A 15,536-nucleotide genomic window follows, 5' to 3' on the forward strand; every position below is an offset into this window, starting at 1 on the left:
TAAGATTAAATACCAATACACTAAATAACAAAAATCAGCTGCTGAACCTATACGCCATAAGCCAAAGGATTGGGCATTACTGCAATAATGTTAAAGCTCATGTTATTGCCCCGTCATGTCAGTTGTTGAGATCTGGAGGCTCCTTGTACGTCTCCTGTACACAGTGAACATCACCTTCTAGCAGACTAAGAAGTCAATCATCCAGTAGACTGGTAGACCCAGTGATGTACATACGAACTGTGCTAGTAAAGTATGGGTTAGCCTCGATGCAGTGTTGTCAAAACAGAGGTATGGCCAGGCCAACAAGTCAGACAGGTCATTATTTTGTTAGCAAACATACCCTGCTGAACATAGCAATTAGCTTTCTATCGACTGGAAGTCCGGAGTGAGTCCAAACCACTTAGAGAGATCCAGACCTGAATCTGGCCAGTCCTTCCTCAGACTCTCATTGAGCCGAATTACCACCAAGTAATCAGGTTCCCACTGATTAGGCTGACCAGCTTTCATCCTCAGTCACTCCCAGCTCCCACCGAGGGCATTCCATCCAGATAACAACAGGTTAATTAGGCTAGACCAGTCTGCCAGTGCCACAGCGGGCATCAGTGCTGTGGCTGTCTGTTGTGCAGGCTGATCCAGATTCACAACAAGCAACAGAGACAGTGTTTGTCTCAGCCCCAGGGATATGAAGAGATTCTACTTAACAGCCACAGTGTCGCATTACCTTTTGACATATGCAATAGACACCTCATTACCATGGTATTGCTACAGTATATCTGTTTTGTTGGCCACTATCATGTGCTTCGAGGTACTTTAGCTCCGGTTGGCTAGTTCAACTGGCTTAGGCTAAATGTCAACGCCATGGTGATGCGGTTTTAAACGAGCGCTTCATTTGTGCAACCTGAAGCAAATCAAACACTAGGACACACTATGTGAAGCCTACCATCTGTATGTGGCAGCCCTTACCAGATAACAGGCCTAGGCGTAAACAGCGGCGGAGTCTCTCCAACAAATCTGGAGGTTTCCCTCTATTGTGTAAAAACTGCATTCTGGATACAGTTGACCCCCCCTCAACTAATGTAGGAAAACATGACAACATGCCACGACACCCTGAGTTAATGTCTCCACTATCTGGAGAGAAGTCAGGGCGCCATTTTGTTACAGCAGTGTCACATCAGTAGTGAGAAATCACTTAAAGGCCCGATTCAGTGTTGAAATAATTTATTGACGTCACTGGGAGAAAAATCTGAATTTGTGGTTGGGAAGAGAGCTCATGGTTATGACATAGAATAGGCTAACGTAATATGATGCCCAAGCATTGAAGACATATCTTTAAACTTAGCCTTCAGTGTCAGAGCGGCAGAAAGACAAACTAACAGAATCCATGGTTTGGTGGGGGAAGATAGCTGTTGGCCATTATAGGCTATAGGATAATGTGATATGACATCCAAAACAAGTGTATGCTTCCCCATGCAAGCATTCCTTTAAAAAAGATCCAAAGGACAGCTGTAAAAAAAATTATGCATTCTTTAACAGATAAGAGTGCCTTGAAGTACTCAGCTGAGTGGAGGAAGACACTGGAGGGAGCTAATCATGAGCCAAGTGGGCCACACTGAATTCTAGATATGATATCGATCTCAAGTTCTACTATCACGACAAAGTATATTAGGGCACAAAGGAAGGGCGTAATGTGGATGGATGTCCTTCAGATATCCCTGTGCTTAAAATGGCCACTTGGTCATCCAACTGGTTTCTCACTTTTCAGACCTGTTCCTTTCCATGCCATGCGGACTGTTCCATGAAAGTCCCGCTTCCTCTCAGCTTTCTCTGGTGAGGGGCAGGGTTCAAGGACACAGTACACAGTAAGAATGCACATGGGAGGGTGATGTCATCGGAATTCAACCGTTCAGTTGACATTGGCTTGATTAGCCCCATGTGTGGTGTGTCCTCACCTTGACTCCCTCCCATTGATTCCTACTCTGGTTACAGCTACAGTGGTGTCACTGACTGAATCATTCCCTCTGTCCATATTCCTCTTTCCCTCCCAGAAGGGTGGGTACTAGCAGAGACAGTAAGAAAGCAGCTAGCTCAACCATTACATAACACCCTTCAACCTAGCATTCTTACATAATTTGTAATACCCGAAATGGTGGAAAAACAAACCTGGCAACCGCATATGTTTGGTGGTATCCCGGGGTGTATAACTTCAAGACAATTGCACAGAGCAGCTGCAGGCACACATCAGTGAGATATCATCAGCAGAGCAACAACAAAATGTGACAGGCAAGAGGTCTGTATTTATTCGATCCCAGAGATAACGGTTAACCTACAGTGACAGAACAAATACCAAAACACCCGAACTTCCTCCAAAGGCCTAAGGAAAAGACACCTTGTTCCTGGTCCTAGCCATGCTGCCTTTTAAAAAGGCGTAAAAGTAGCAAATAATTTCAGTTAAACTGGGAACTGTCAACTTTCAGCCCCACCACTTGTCCATGTAAAAACCAGAGACCCTGCTTGGCTGTGTGAGTCATGATGGGGGGGGGGGGGGGGCAATGGAGTGCTACAGCTCTGGGAGTGTATTGCGTCACCTCCTAGCCAGGGTTCCCTCTTTGGTTACATTAAAACCAGGAGGTGCTCTAGTCTACAGTACAGCAGAACTGACCTATCAGCATCCAGCCTGGAGCGAAAGACAACTGAAGTGCAAATGGTGGGACATTTTAAATGTTTGTTGCTGGCCTCGGTCTTGGTCAGAGCCTAGTCTAGAAGATCAAAGGCCGGGTACTCTTTAAAGGCTGCGCTGTTCAAATCTAGGTGTAGTCGTCAAGAGAACACAGAAATTGTCCTACACTTTATAAGGACTAGACCTGACTCTACAAAGTGGAAGAGATACGCTACAGTAGAGCCTCTTTGAACCTAAGTGCTGTGGAATATAACAAAGTGCTATGGATGCATGTTTGTGTTCACAGAGCTGAGCAGTATACCATATTTAACGATCTACCAGTATTGATGCACGGACCGATTTGAGTTACTTTACCTTCTATAAACGGTATTTGAATGTTAGTTCTGTTAAAAATGTGATATGCCATGTGTAACGTCCATTTTTATTGTTCACTTTGCTACTCGAGTCATCCCCCTCCACTCCCTCTATGCCACTTCCCACAGACCTAGCCCTGCCGTCACGCAAGGAGCGCATGTTGTTCCTTGACCACGAGACACTTGCCTTCAGTCTGTATGGTAAATGCAGCCAGCACATGCAACAATGTTGATAAAGATGCCGTTTTCACCAGCGTTCTATAAAATTACACTATTAGTTTGTTTCTTACGTCTGCAAACAGCTAGCTTGTCTTTTCTTAGCAAGTTTGGCGTAAATTGTGTTAGTCACTAGTGCTAATCGCTAGTTAGCTGGCTACTGAGACAGAGCAAATGTAATTCGCTATATAGCCTGATAATACCAGTGATGGCATAGACCTAAATCAGCATGTTTGTGCAACAGTATCTTCTAAATCAAAAGAGGAATACCAGAAGCATGAATATGTTAGCTACATGTAGCCAAAGATTATAGGGTCCAATAGGAAACACTTTAGTTCCTACCCTGTCACACTAACTCCTCCCTGGCATTTTCATTTGTCGTCATGTCAAACACTATTGAAAGAGCCTACTATTATATACTAACTATAGAATAATCATTCTATTTCCATGTAGGGCTGGACGGTATACCGTATTTTATGATATACCGGTATTGATGCAGGGACCGGTTTGAGTTTGACTCAACCTTCTATACTGGTATTTGAATGTTTGGTTTGTTAAATGTGAGACGCCATGTGTAATGTCAATTTTTATATAGTTTACTTCGCTACTTAAGTCATCTCTCTTCGCGCCACTTCTCAGACCTAGCCGCGCCCTCTGTCACTCAAGGAGCGCGTTTGATGTTCCTCAACTACGAGACACTTGCCTTCAGTCTGCATGGTCAATGCAGCACATGCAACAGTGTTGAAGACAACGATGCAGTTGTCACTGCTTCTTAATATAAATCCACTAGCATTCTACAATGACACTATTAGTTTGTGTTTCTTACATCAGCACACAGCTAGTTTGTCTTTCCTTAGCAAGTTGCCCTAAATCTTGCGAGATGCTAATTGTTAGCCGCTAACGCTAATAGCTAGCTAAATAATGTACTGAGTAAGAGCAAACGTAGCTAGCTAATACAGCGTGATAATACCAGTGACGGTGTAGACCTGAAATCAGCATGTTGTTTGTGCAACAGTATCTTCTAAATCAAAGAGGAATATGCAAAGCAAGAATATGTTAGCTACATGAAGTAGCTAAGAGAAAACATACAATGTAGCCAAAGATTATAGGGTCCAATAGGAAACACTTTAGTTCCTACCCTGTCACAACTCCTTCCTGGCATTTTAAGTCATCATCTCAAACACTGTATTCAAAGTGCCCACTATTATATTTTAACTATAGAATTAGAATAGTCATTCTATTTCAGTGATTCCAACAGTTTTGCTCTAAGTCTCAAGTCAAATCGCAATTGCAACATTTGGTGAAAAATAAGTACTAGATTTGCCCATATCGTGCAGCCCTACGTGGTAGTGTGGAAATTCTCTAAAATTGAGCAGTGGTGTAAAGTAATTAGGTCTTTTTTTTAGCATCAGTACTTTAACATTTTTATTTGACAACTTCTACTTCACTACATTTCTAAAAGAAAATAATGTAGTTCTTACTCCATACATTTTCCCTGACACCTAAAATGACTCGTTACATTTTGAATGCTTAGCAGGACAGGAAAATTGTCCAATTCACACACTTATCAAGAGAACATCCCTGGTCATCTGCTGCCTCTGGTCTGGAAGACTCACTAAACACAAATGCTTTGTTTGTAAATTATGTCAGTGTTGGTTTGCCCCTGGCTATCCGTAAATTAAAAAATATAAGGAATTTGAAATTACACTTAAAATGTACTTAAGCATCAATTACATTTACTTTTGATACTTAAGTATATTTAAAACCAAATACTTTTACTCAAGTAGTATTTTACTCTGACTTTCACTTGAGTCATTTTCTATTAACATACTTGAGTAAATGTATGACAATTGGGTACTTTTTCCACCACTGCAATGGAGTGCAGGAAATGCAGAAATTATAAAAGTGCAGAAATTTGTTTTGGTTGAAGTTGAATTGAACAGTATAAAACAAATCAGAATGGAGAAAGACTTCAAATGGATGTGATGCCACCCTAGGATCACTCACTACTCATAAAGCAAATGTAGAACTTTTATTACTCAACTAAAAATACCGTGATATAATATTTTGCCCATATCACCCAGCCCTACACTTAGCCTCACTTAATAAACATTCATCAGCATAATCCGAATGCTTATTCATGCAACCCCACCCTACAGCGCACTGAAACCGGTTACACATGTTTGTGCTGGACCTTCAGTACCACACTAGTGTACAACCTGTTGCTCATGACGTGATGGTTTTCCCTCAGAGCAGCAGAGTTAATACAACCCCACCAACCAATCCAGTTCAGGTCCGGACGCAAACACCCCGTAAAGTCCCATAGTGAATTCAATGAAGCCATGACAAGCTACAAGGACTAATATGCGTTTTGACGCATCCTTAAGATTCCTGGATTGCTAATGTGACTCACTCCATGCACAGCTGTTCTGAAGGAGCAAACATAAGCAGCCTAGTGAAACTGAGGAGGGTGGTGGCGAAGCTGAAAAATAGCTCAGTGCATCTTAAGTGTTGAAGTGACCTCACCTCAGACTGTAGCAGGGCGGGTGAATCATTAATACATTTGCCTCACAGACATAGATGTATTCATGATATTTTTCTCCACAAAGCTGAATTTCCTGAGATGGTATTCCCAAGTAAGCTAGGTTTTGGATACTGTAATGGCTGGCACACTGTGTAGCTGCATCCTAATCAAACTACTGTACTTTCTAAACTCCACCAACTTAAAAATAACTATCCACTAGTCTAGTCCTTGTAGTAGACAGTAAAGCCTAACTCATTTACCCTTTTGGGTAGCAAGTATTTAAACAAAAGCAACTAGAACAAACAAATCTTACTCCACTGATATATTAAAATACCTGTTTGGATCAGATGTTTTTCTGTAGAAGAGTCATTGACATTTAGTTGTATATTATCAACAAAGTGCACGCTGTGTTCACTGTGAACACTTTGTTATGATTACTACAGAGGGGTATACTACAAACAGGATCAAGGAGTTAGCCAGCTTATCTGATGTGCTACTTGGGTCAGCCATCATCAACAGGCAGAGCAAGAGAGCTGCTGGGCCCAGGGCCAATGAACTGTTCACACGGCCATGCCTTCCCCAAGCCTTCCTGTTCCACTCGCCCATCTTTCCAGTCAGAATCCACACTCCGCTCCACTCACAACAATTTTCCTCTGGAGGCCACCCTCGTTCCCCCTCTAGTTTGTTCAGAGTTCTGTTTTTCCCCCGCGTCAATCTTCCATGGTATTACCCTTCATGACAACAGCAGCATTACCTAATTTCTACCCTCAGGGTTCTTTAAACATCAAAACACGTCTAAAAATAGGTCAGAGGAATTTATCCCAAGAAATTCCAGGAGCTCCTTGGGAGTTACTTTTGTCTCCCAGCCCCTGTACATCCAATAGACTAGCTTTCACTCTGACTGGTCAAATTAGTTGCATAGGCCCGAGTGAGATTTCCCTGTCCTTTTGTCCACATTTCTAGACCTCTGCATTTTTTTAATGGGAGAGGCTTCAAGCGGATATGGCCCATCTGGTTTTACCTTGAAGGTAACCTTCACCGAGTCAGGCATTTGAAACACTGGTTTTAATCAATTCATAAAAAAGGTACAGGAGTTCAGAGCCACCCAAGGGAAGGAGGGTGGAGCCTTCAGCAAACTGAAACACCTGCACCATAAAAGGGACTCCTGAGTGTCATGACCATGATCAAACCCAGGTAATATACGCTGGTATCAGTTTCATAAAATAACCCCGTGTTTCATTTAGAACGGCACTAGACGGATGGAAAAAGTTCCTCCTGCATGACCTTACGTCTGTGTTAATGCGATTTTAATGAAAGATTGTGATGTGGCTCTTTGGCAGAATCAGTAATACGATTATAGGGGAGAGCGCCTGAGCAGCTTGCCAGACCGAATCATGGCTGTACACCCACTCTGGCCTGCCTGCCAACACCCAGCAAAAGCTGCAAAACCTCTTGGCGTGTTTATTTTTACAGGGAAAATTATGTGGGGGAAGGAAAAGACAAAACATCTTAATTTGTGAGTGGTCATCAGTTGACCAGAGGAAGTCAAGCTGTTGCCATGGTGGACTGAACATAGCCCACCCGTCACGTCTGCACAAACTGATTGCCTGATTTAGTTTCACATGACAGCTTGATACTTCCTTTCTCAATGTCCTGCCCTAAAAAAAAAAAAAATTAAAAGAGGAATATGAGGTAGGGCTGGGCGATATGGTGTAAAAATCATAACTAATGGGCGATTCATGATATACACCAAGTTAGGCCTGCCCAACCCTCTTCCTGGAGAACTACCGTCCTGTGGGTTCAGTCCAACCCTAATTTAACACACCTGATTCTACTAATTAGCTGCTCAACAAGACCTTAACTAGCTGAATCAGATATGCTAAATAAGGGTTGGACTGAACCTACAGGACAGTAGATCTCCAGGAAGAGGGTTGGGCAGCCCTGCAGTAAGTGCACAAAACATTAGGAACACCTTCCTAATATTGAGTTGTACCCCCTTTTGCCCTCAGAACAGCCTCAAAATGCATTCCACGGGGATGCTGGCCCATGTTGACTCCAATGCTTCCCACAGTTGTCAAGTTGGCTGGCTGTCCTTTGGGTGGTGGACCATTCTTGATAGACGGGAAACTGTTGAGCATGAAAAACCTGGCACCTACCATACCCCTTTCAAAGGCACTTAAATATTTTGTCTTGCCCATTCACCTGCTGAATGGCACACATACACACAAGCCATGTCTCAAGGCTTAAATCCTTTTTAAACAGGTCTCCTCCCATTCATTTACACTGATTGAAGTGGATTTAGCAAGTGACATCAATAAACAGGATCATAGTTTTCACCTGAATTCACCTGGTCAGTCTGTCATGGAAAAGAGACACTCCGTGTATATCTTGATATTTTCAAAGTCATGGGTGATTCACAATATATATATATATATATTTTTAATGTCCTCTAAATAAGCTTTGTAGCACAATTAACGCTCAATGCACTGCATTTCAAACAACCTGGGATAATCTATGCATTTAGGGTTTGTTAAATTATACCTAGGATAAATATAAGCATTCAACCCTAAGACCCACTAATAATTACATTACAAATTGTTTAAAGTGCTTTTTGCAATAATCACTGCTCTGGTTAAGTTTATGAAAATGCCCTTTGTTACTAAATTTACCAGAACCATGTACAACAACCAACTTCTGGTAGCAGCCATCATAGAATATGAACATCTCAAACACAAGCCCACCTGCTAGTGCACACAGGTACTAACAGATTGTTCCAACTCATACTTGAGTAAAGTACAAAGTAAAAGCTAAACATCAAATGTATAGCTTTTGATGCACAATTTCCTTTATAACTTATTTTTTTTTACAGCCAGGGGCACACTGCAACATAAATGCTTCCTTTGTAAATTATGTTTAAATGAGTCCACCAGATTAGAGGAAGTAGGGATGACCAGTGACATTCTCTTGATAAGTGTGTGAATTGGACCTTTTTCCCTGTCCTGCTAAGCATTCAAATTGTAACTAGTACTTGTGTCTGGGAAAATGTATGGTGTAAAAAGTGCATCATTTTCTTTTGTGATGTAGTCTCAAATATAAATAGTAAATACCCCCAAAAACAACTTTAGTACTTAAGTAAAAATTAAGTACTTCCCACCACTGCACCTGACCAAATTGATCAGTTCAGTGATCGTCTAAATTCACACTTGGTCTTCCAGGTTAGTTAAATCAAAAACATGAAGTGTCTGCAGCACTCCAGGACTAGGGTTGCATACCCCTGTGCTAGTGAGTAGCCAGCTAATCTTTATATTTAAAGTCTTGCCAACTTGGATCTATTTGCTTGCTCACAAGGTATAACAGTTTAACTGTTATGAACACGCCCTCCTAACATAGCCTGTTCACTTTGTTTAGATCAAGTGGCCTACCTGGATAAGACGCTCATTTCTCTGAATGAGAACGAGTTGCCAATGCCTTATATAATGTGTCTTTCTATGCTCATCTAGAAAACATAAGTCTGTCTAAAATGCTGCTAGCGGTACCGCAATGCTGCGTGCATCAAACTGAGCATTATTTTCCAAAATCATGTTCATTGACACGCCCGGTTTAGTAATGTCTGCTCGACATTTTGGGAGTTGAGACATAAAAAAGGGCCTTGTTAAAGGTTAAGTTCTCCTCTATTACAGTAAAATAACATCTTGATGCGTTTCGTTTTCCATATGACTGATTATGTTGGACCAAATCTGAAATGCAAAGAGAGTTGAAACTGTTTGTTATTGTGTGGCAGGGGAGGGGCTTGGTGTCTGTGTGTGAGTGGGAAGGTACACAGCAGTGAAGGAGACGAGACCAAAAAGACAAACCCCCATAAAAATGAACAAATAACCTTGATTCTTGCCATACAGGCATTTGGAACATTGTGCTAAAACATTAATTAGATATCATCCAGCCCTACTAGAAGATACCATTATCAGAAATCAAGACTGAGTTTTAGTGGGTAATACTTCTCACAAGACAAAGCTCCCATGGAGATTTCAGGATGTTCTTTGAAAAGCAGACATTCTCAATTATGACCAATGAGAGAGACTAAACACTAACATAATGAAGGGTTAACATTATTTTTTTTTTAAGTGACTGACATGTTGAGATGGGGTTGGGTAACAGGGGGTACGGAGCGGGCAGACTTCCTATGGAGGAAACCACTTGAAACAGGAGCACATCCTCTGGCCTGTCCCTCCTCTAGTGGGCACTTCCATGTCACAGGCTAGCTCCCTGGCCAAAGGCCCTGTTTGCACATTTCCTTCCAAAAAAAAAAAAAAAAAAGGAGACTTTCCGTTGCGGGACATCCCCTTAGGCGTAGAACTGAAAAGAGTGGCCCAGGGCCAAAGCTGGACCAGAGTAACTTGGGATTTTGGAACTTGAGCAAGACCCAGGGAATTCCACTTGAAGATCCTACAGCAGCGACTGGCCCAAGAGAGAGCGCAACATTCCTCATCCTAGTCCCTACCTTACTCAAACTTCAGCCTTCATCTAGCCGGGTTTCAGATCTGTTTGTGCTGTATAGCCAACTCCTACAGATCTGGGACCAGGCTACAGTTCATCACATGATATGTACAGGCAGTGACACCAAATCTCTGGATGTTTACTGAAGACTAGCGTAATGCTGAATCTGCCCTTTGACAAAATAGCTTTTAACGTTGCCATGAAGCCGATGGGAGGCTCACATGCCGTGAGGATTATATGCCATATTAGAGAGCCCGAGTCAATTCCTCCGGTCAACAACATGGTCTGATTTCAATGGTGATAAATGACGATCATCTCACTGAATCCCAGCCAAGCCTCTTTCCTTGTCAACCACAAAAGCAAAGACGCTAAAGGCAGATAAAACAAAGTCAAACAAGTACAGCTAATTGCTGAGACATTTTACTCTGATCTCAGACTGTAGGCAGGTTTCCATTGACCCAGGTATGTTCGACAAAAGCAATGTCGCAATTTTTTTTAAACAAAAAACGGCAGATATGAGAACTTAAGGCGCAATTTGCCTAAATGGGTAATGGAAACACTTCAACCACTGCATTTTTATTTGAAAATTGTTTTTTGCCAGATATATTTTTTTTTAAAGGTGTGATGTCATTACATCCAGCTGTTTTTAAATCAGACAAGATAGTTAAATGGAATCGCACCCTAGCAGGCAATTGTCACATCCATTTTCTATGCAAACTTCGTTTGTTGTTGATGACATTCAGGAAAAGTTAATGGAAACATAGCTAGTGAGGGACTATATATGGGTTAGCTGACCGTCACAAAAACAATGCACATGCTTCAATGGGGCAGAAGTTTGAGTTGTTGCGATTCTGGATGGCCAGATAGCTACCAACAATGACAAGAAACTGCCATGTGGTGAATCGTTAACGACTCATTTCAGCTAGTTATGTCTATTCTTGACGATTTGACACATTTCATGGCAATGCTAACAAGGCAACAAAAAAATGCTAGCTAACCAACTGCAATGATGTATTTGAGACAAATACATTTGCTCAAGGAGCACTTATGTTTTCAATGAACATTGAAGATTAAATATAGTTTACATGTTATCAACAATCTAAGCCAACCGCCTGTTTTGCCCCATAGTTGTGCATGCGTCGATTGTTGCTGCTAAACAACCAACCCGTCTATTCAGTGCAGTCTGTCTCGAGACCTAGCAGCTGTCAGTCGATGCTCTGCTGTCTGAAACAGTTGTTCTAAGTAAATGTAGTGAGAACTTGGTGTTGGCTCATGACTGACTTCACGCAGAGAAGTGAGTGAGTGCACAAAGCTGACACTGTAAACACTGGAGCAGTTTAGAGGTGTAAGAGACTGGTAAAGACACCACATGCCACTTTACGCGGCCACAGACTCCACCGGTCCCATCTTATTTATCGCTTAATAAGGATATAAAACCAGGTACACACTGCTACCTAAAATAAACGCTGTTCTTGATCTCAGACAAAGATGATCTTGACCCTCTGTTCAACCCACTTTGTATCAACTACAATCACATGTCTAGCTAGCTAACTAGGCTACGGCTATAGCGTAGAGCAGCCATATACAGTAAGCGCATTAGGAAATAGGCTAGGCCTACAAGTCAAAGTTGATGCACAGCCAAATGAGTTTACATTTTTTAATCGTTTGTCAATTAGCAGACGACCTTATCCCGGTTGAATTATAAGAGCAATTAGGGTTAAGCGCCTTGCTCAACGGGACATCTACAGATGTTTTCACCTAGTCGGCTCTGGAATTCAAGCCAGCAACCTTTTGGTTACTGGCCCAACACCCTTAACCTCCAGGCTACCTGCTGCCATTTTGCTCTGCCTCTTGGCAGTTGAGTAATGTCAGAATGATTTGCTAGACATCAACAACACTAAACCTAGCCTATTTCTGTTCATTTCCATGAAATAAAACAGTAGCCTATTCACTGATTTGACATTCTAAAGGGGTTGTCACGCGCTGAAGACGTGGATGTTGATTAAGGCAGCCCCCCGCACCCCTCTGGTTCAGAGGGGTCGGGTTAAATACAGAAGACACATTTCAGTTGTACAACTGACTAGGTATCCCCCCTTTCATCAAGTAGGATATTAAATCTGCTCTGCTTGTGGTCTTTGGTCTCAACAAATGTCTTCCAAAGGAGGCCTGTTACTAGGGGCCTATTCAGAATCTAGACATTTAAACAGATTAACAATATTGAAAAATGTATTGAACTTAGTAGGAAATCAACTAAATGCATTTAACATTAATTTGCCCAAGTTAATCATAAGTCATGAACAAACTGAATCAGTTATTTGTGTTTTGCACGCGTATGCCAACGGCTACACAGTGTACTATAGGCAATGAGGCTAATGATAACGGTCTTCTGGTAGAGATGGAAAGCCTTTCTCAAAAACCTTTTCAATGAAATGTTACCCAAAACGTAGCCAATGCCTTTCTGGCAGAATGATATCATGATTATTTGCATCAATCCAGTAAACATTTGTTTAGCAAATTCTGAAATAACACAAGGGCTACAGAAACATTGATAGCCAAAAACATTCTCTGGCTGGTGCTCACCTACAATACAAGGTAACTTCCCCAAAAATAATCAACATATTTTTCACAGATCTCAAAAGTAGTCTCTTGGTGTGGTTTAAGCATTGTGAGGACTTACAACATCCAATTGTTTTTCCAATAATTTATATTTACTTGTGTTATTTTAGAGCAAAAACTGGGAAAGCAGAAACAAAACAGAAATAAAAGATTTTAGAGCCCGATGTTACCAGCAAAAGATAGGCCCACTTCAAAACAATGCCTGCCACACATACATCCACTGAGCCCCCTGCAGAGCCAGCCTAGCAGGGTGACGCTCCATGTGGAGGCAGAGGGTGTGTACTGCCTGCATTATGAAATAAGCTCACCTTTCCATTCTAGAACCTTCAATTCTTTGGAATAACAATAGACCTAGGGTACATCAAATATATGTTATTGTTACAGTTATGCAGTGCAGCAGCAGGGCTCTCAGATGGCATCCCTACTGCCTAAACAGAAAAGTCAATGTTTATTTTCTTACAGTGGGAGTGTGGCCTACTGCAAACTAACCTCGGAAACACTATTTTTAGTCCGCTGCACTGAAGGTTAAGATGTTGACCTGAGCTATTCTGGGCTGCATCACCGATTGTAGTGAACCGATAAACTCTTAACAAGCTCATCACTGGCTTCTAATGAGACCAGTAGAGTACCAGTTACACTAGGAAGGGACAATCAATTGTCAAAGCAAGCAAGTGATCTCTCCTGGCCTGAACAACTAATTGTGTGGGCTACCTACAGCTACACTACTCTGCATTGTATTAAAGCTCACATGCAATGTGAATAACAGAGGTGGTTCTATTCCAAACAGTCCATCTGAGGCTGCCCCAGAGAGTTCCGCTGCACATGTTGGTCCCTGATAACTCCCAAAATGGCCTGCAAAACAGAGAGGACCGTCTGTGAAAGTCACGTTACTCTTTATTTTTAGAAATATTCTGTTTCTTCACTGGCTTTTCCAAATGGAACATGCAATCTCTTTGCACCTAGAAAAGGAGAGATTAAAGTACACCAGTGTTTTGAGTGTAATGAAAAACACATTGGCATGCCTTGCTAGAAATCCTTGACTTATGACAAGGAAACCTCAGAGGCTTGCAGTGGGCTAAAAGCAGTACCCTCCTACGGCACTGCAAAAGTTGCACTCTAGGCAATATAGTTAAATCAGCGACTAAATTAAGTTAACCAATTTACCTGACATCAGTGGTGTCTTCAGGGCTTTGTTCCAGCAATGAACAGGTAGCTGATTGCCTCAACTAACCTGTACCCCTGCACGTTGACTCTGTACCGGTACCACCTGTATATAGCCTCATTATTTTAGTGTTATTTATTTTATAAATATTTTAACTATATTTCTTGAACAGCATTGTTGGTTAAGGGCTTGTAAATAAGCATTTTACGGTAAGGTCTACACCTGTTGTATTCAGTGGATGTGACAAATAACACTTGATAATACCAGAGTTTATAAGAAACCTGACCAATTTGACAGACCCAACCCACTGGGTTGGAGTGCATGGAGATTATGATATTTGCCCAGGTGAAGGTGTGCTCACAAATCAATCCATGATGACGGCGACTTATGTTTCAACCTTGTCACACACCCATAAGTCATTTGGATAGAATTGAGGCGATAACCTATCTTCAAGGAAAACCCTTTACATTTTTGCAAAGTACTCCATATGAATCGTGTTCTGGCCTCTAGACAATGGGTGAATGTTAACATCTGGGGATTTTGCAAGTTCATGCACACCAAATTGGGTTGACAGACCCACCTGTCAGCAATGTGTTCCAGTTTGGTCCATGTACAAAATGTTGAAACAAAATTTTGGTAACTATAAACAAAGTTTAGGGCGATTGGATACAGCTGGTTGCAAGCAAAGAGTGAGCAATAACGTTATAATATTAACCATATAGCTTGCACAGTCCAAAAGGCAAACTTGAAACTGCATAGGGAGAGACCTGTCAACTAGCCAGCAACTCAATTTAACCATTCCAGGGCAATAAACTCAACTGCATAAAAACTTACGTTTTGTGGCATTGATGAGATTCTTTCCATCCTTGTAGAGTTCCTTGATAAATCTGTTGGTTTTGTCCAACTCTGCCTCGTGTGCCTTTATTTTCTCCCTGAAAACGGGACTGTCCAGGTAGCATTCGCTAAACTCCAACGGGTGTAATCCCATGTCTTTAACGTTAGCTAGTTGGCTAGGTCAGCTAGCTAACATACAAAGCTGTAAAGCTGCTTTATAAAAACCACGCGCTAACTAGTTAGCCACCACCAACAAATGTCTTGGTGTCAAGCGAAAAAAAAGTAACTTTAACCAACTAAACTGTTTTTTAGGGTGAGCAACTAGCTTGTGCTGTCCTCTAACTCGTTAGCTAGCAAACGTTATCTACGTTTTGCTAGCTAGTGTTCCCAAATCATAACGTGTTTGGCTGACTTGCTAACTACTAGTTTCTAACTACAGCTAATTCACGAAGTAACTTGGCTAGCATGTTAGTAGTAGTTGAAAAGGCGCATGGCATTCCTAAATGACCAACTATTTTGTTACAAATTGTTCAAGAGTAACAGCAAACCATTATTTAGGTCGAGAAAAACTCTGTATATTCTTGTGTCAATCCAAGTTGTAGTCCACGTCGTCCAATATAGACATTCAATTGACAGTCGAAAGGAGAAACTCCTATTTGA

The 15,536-nt window shown here is 41.6% G+C and overlaps 1 protein-coding gene across 1 annotated transcript in view; it reads right to left on the reverse strand.

The window, feature by feature from the left end:
• LOC120034960 (rho GTPase-activating protein 10-like) overlaps nt 1-15,512 on the reverse strand; it is a 64,072-nt gene extending 48,560 nt beyond the window's left edge. Inside the window, exon 1 of the mRNA XM_038981681.1 lies at nt 14,877-15,512. Within this exon, the coding sequence (XP_038837609.1) occupies nt 14,877-15,030 (154 nt within the window). The 5' untranslated portion in view covers nt 15,031-15,512. The remainder of the gene's footprint in view (nt 1-14,876) is intronic.
• Between the last annotated feature and the right edge of the window lie 24 nt (nt 15,513-15,536).

The sequence above is a fragment of the Salvelinus namaycush genome, chromosome 42, assembly GCF_016432855.1.
Source record: "Salvelinus namaycush isolate Seneca chromosome 42, SaNama_1.0, whole genome shotgun sequence".
Lineage (NCBI taxonomy): Eukaryota > Metazoa > Chordata > Actinopteri > Salmoniformes > Salmonidae > Salvelinus > Salvelinus namaycush.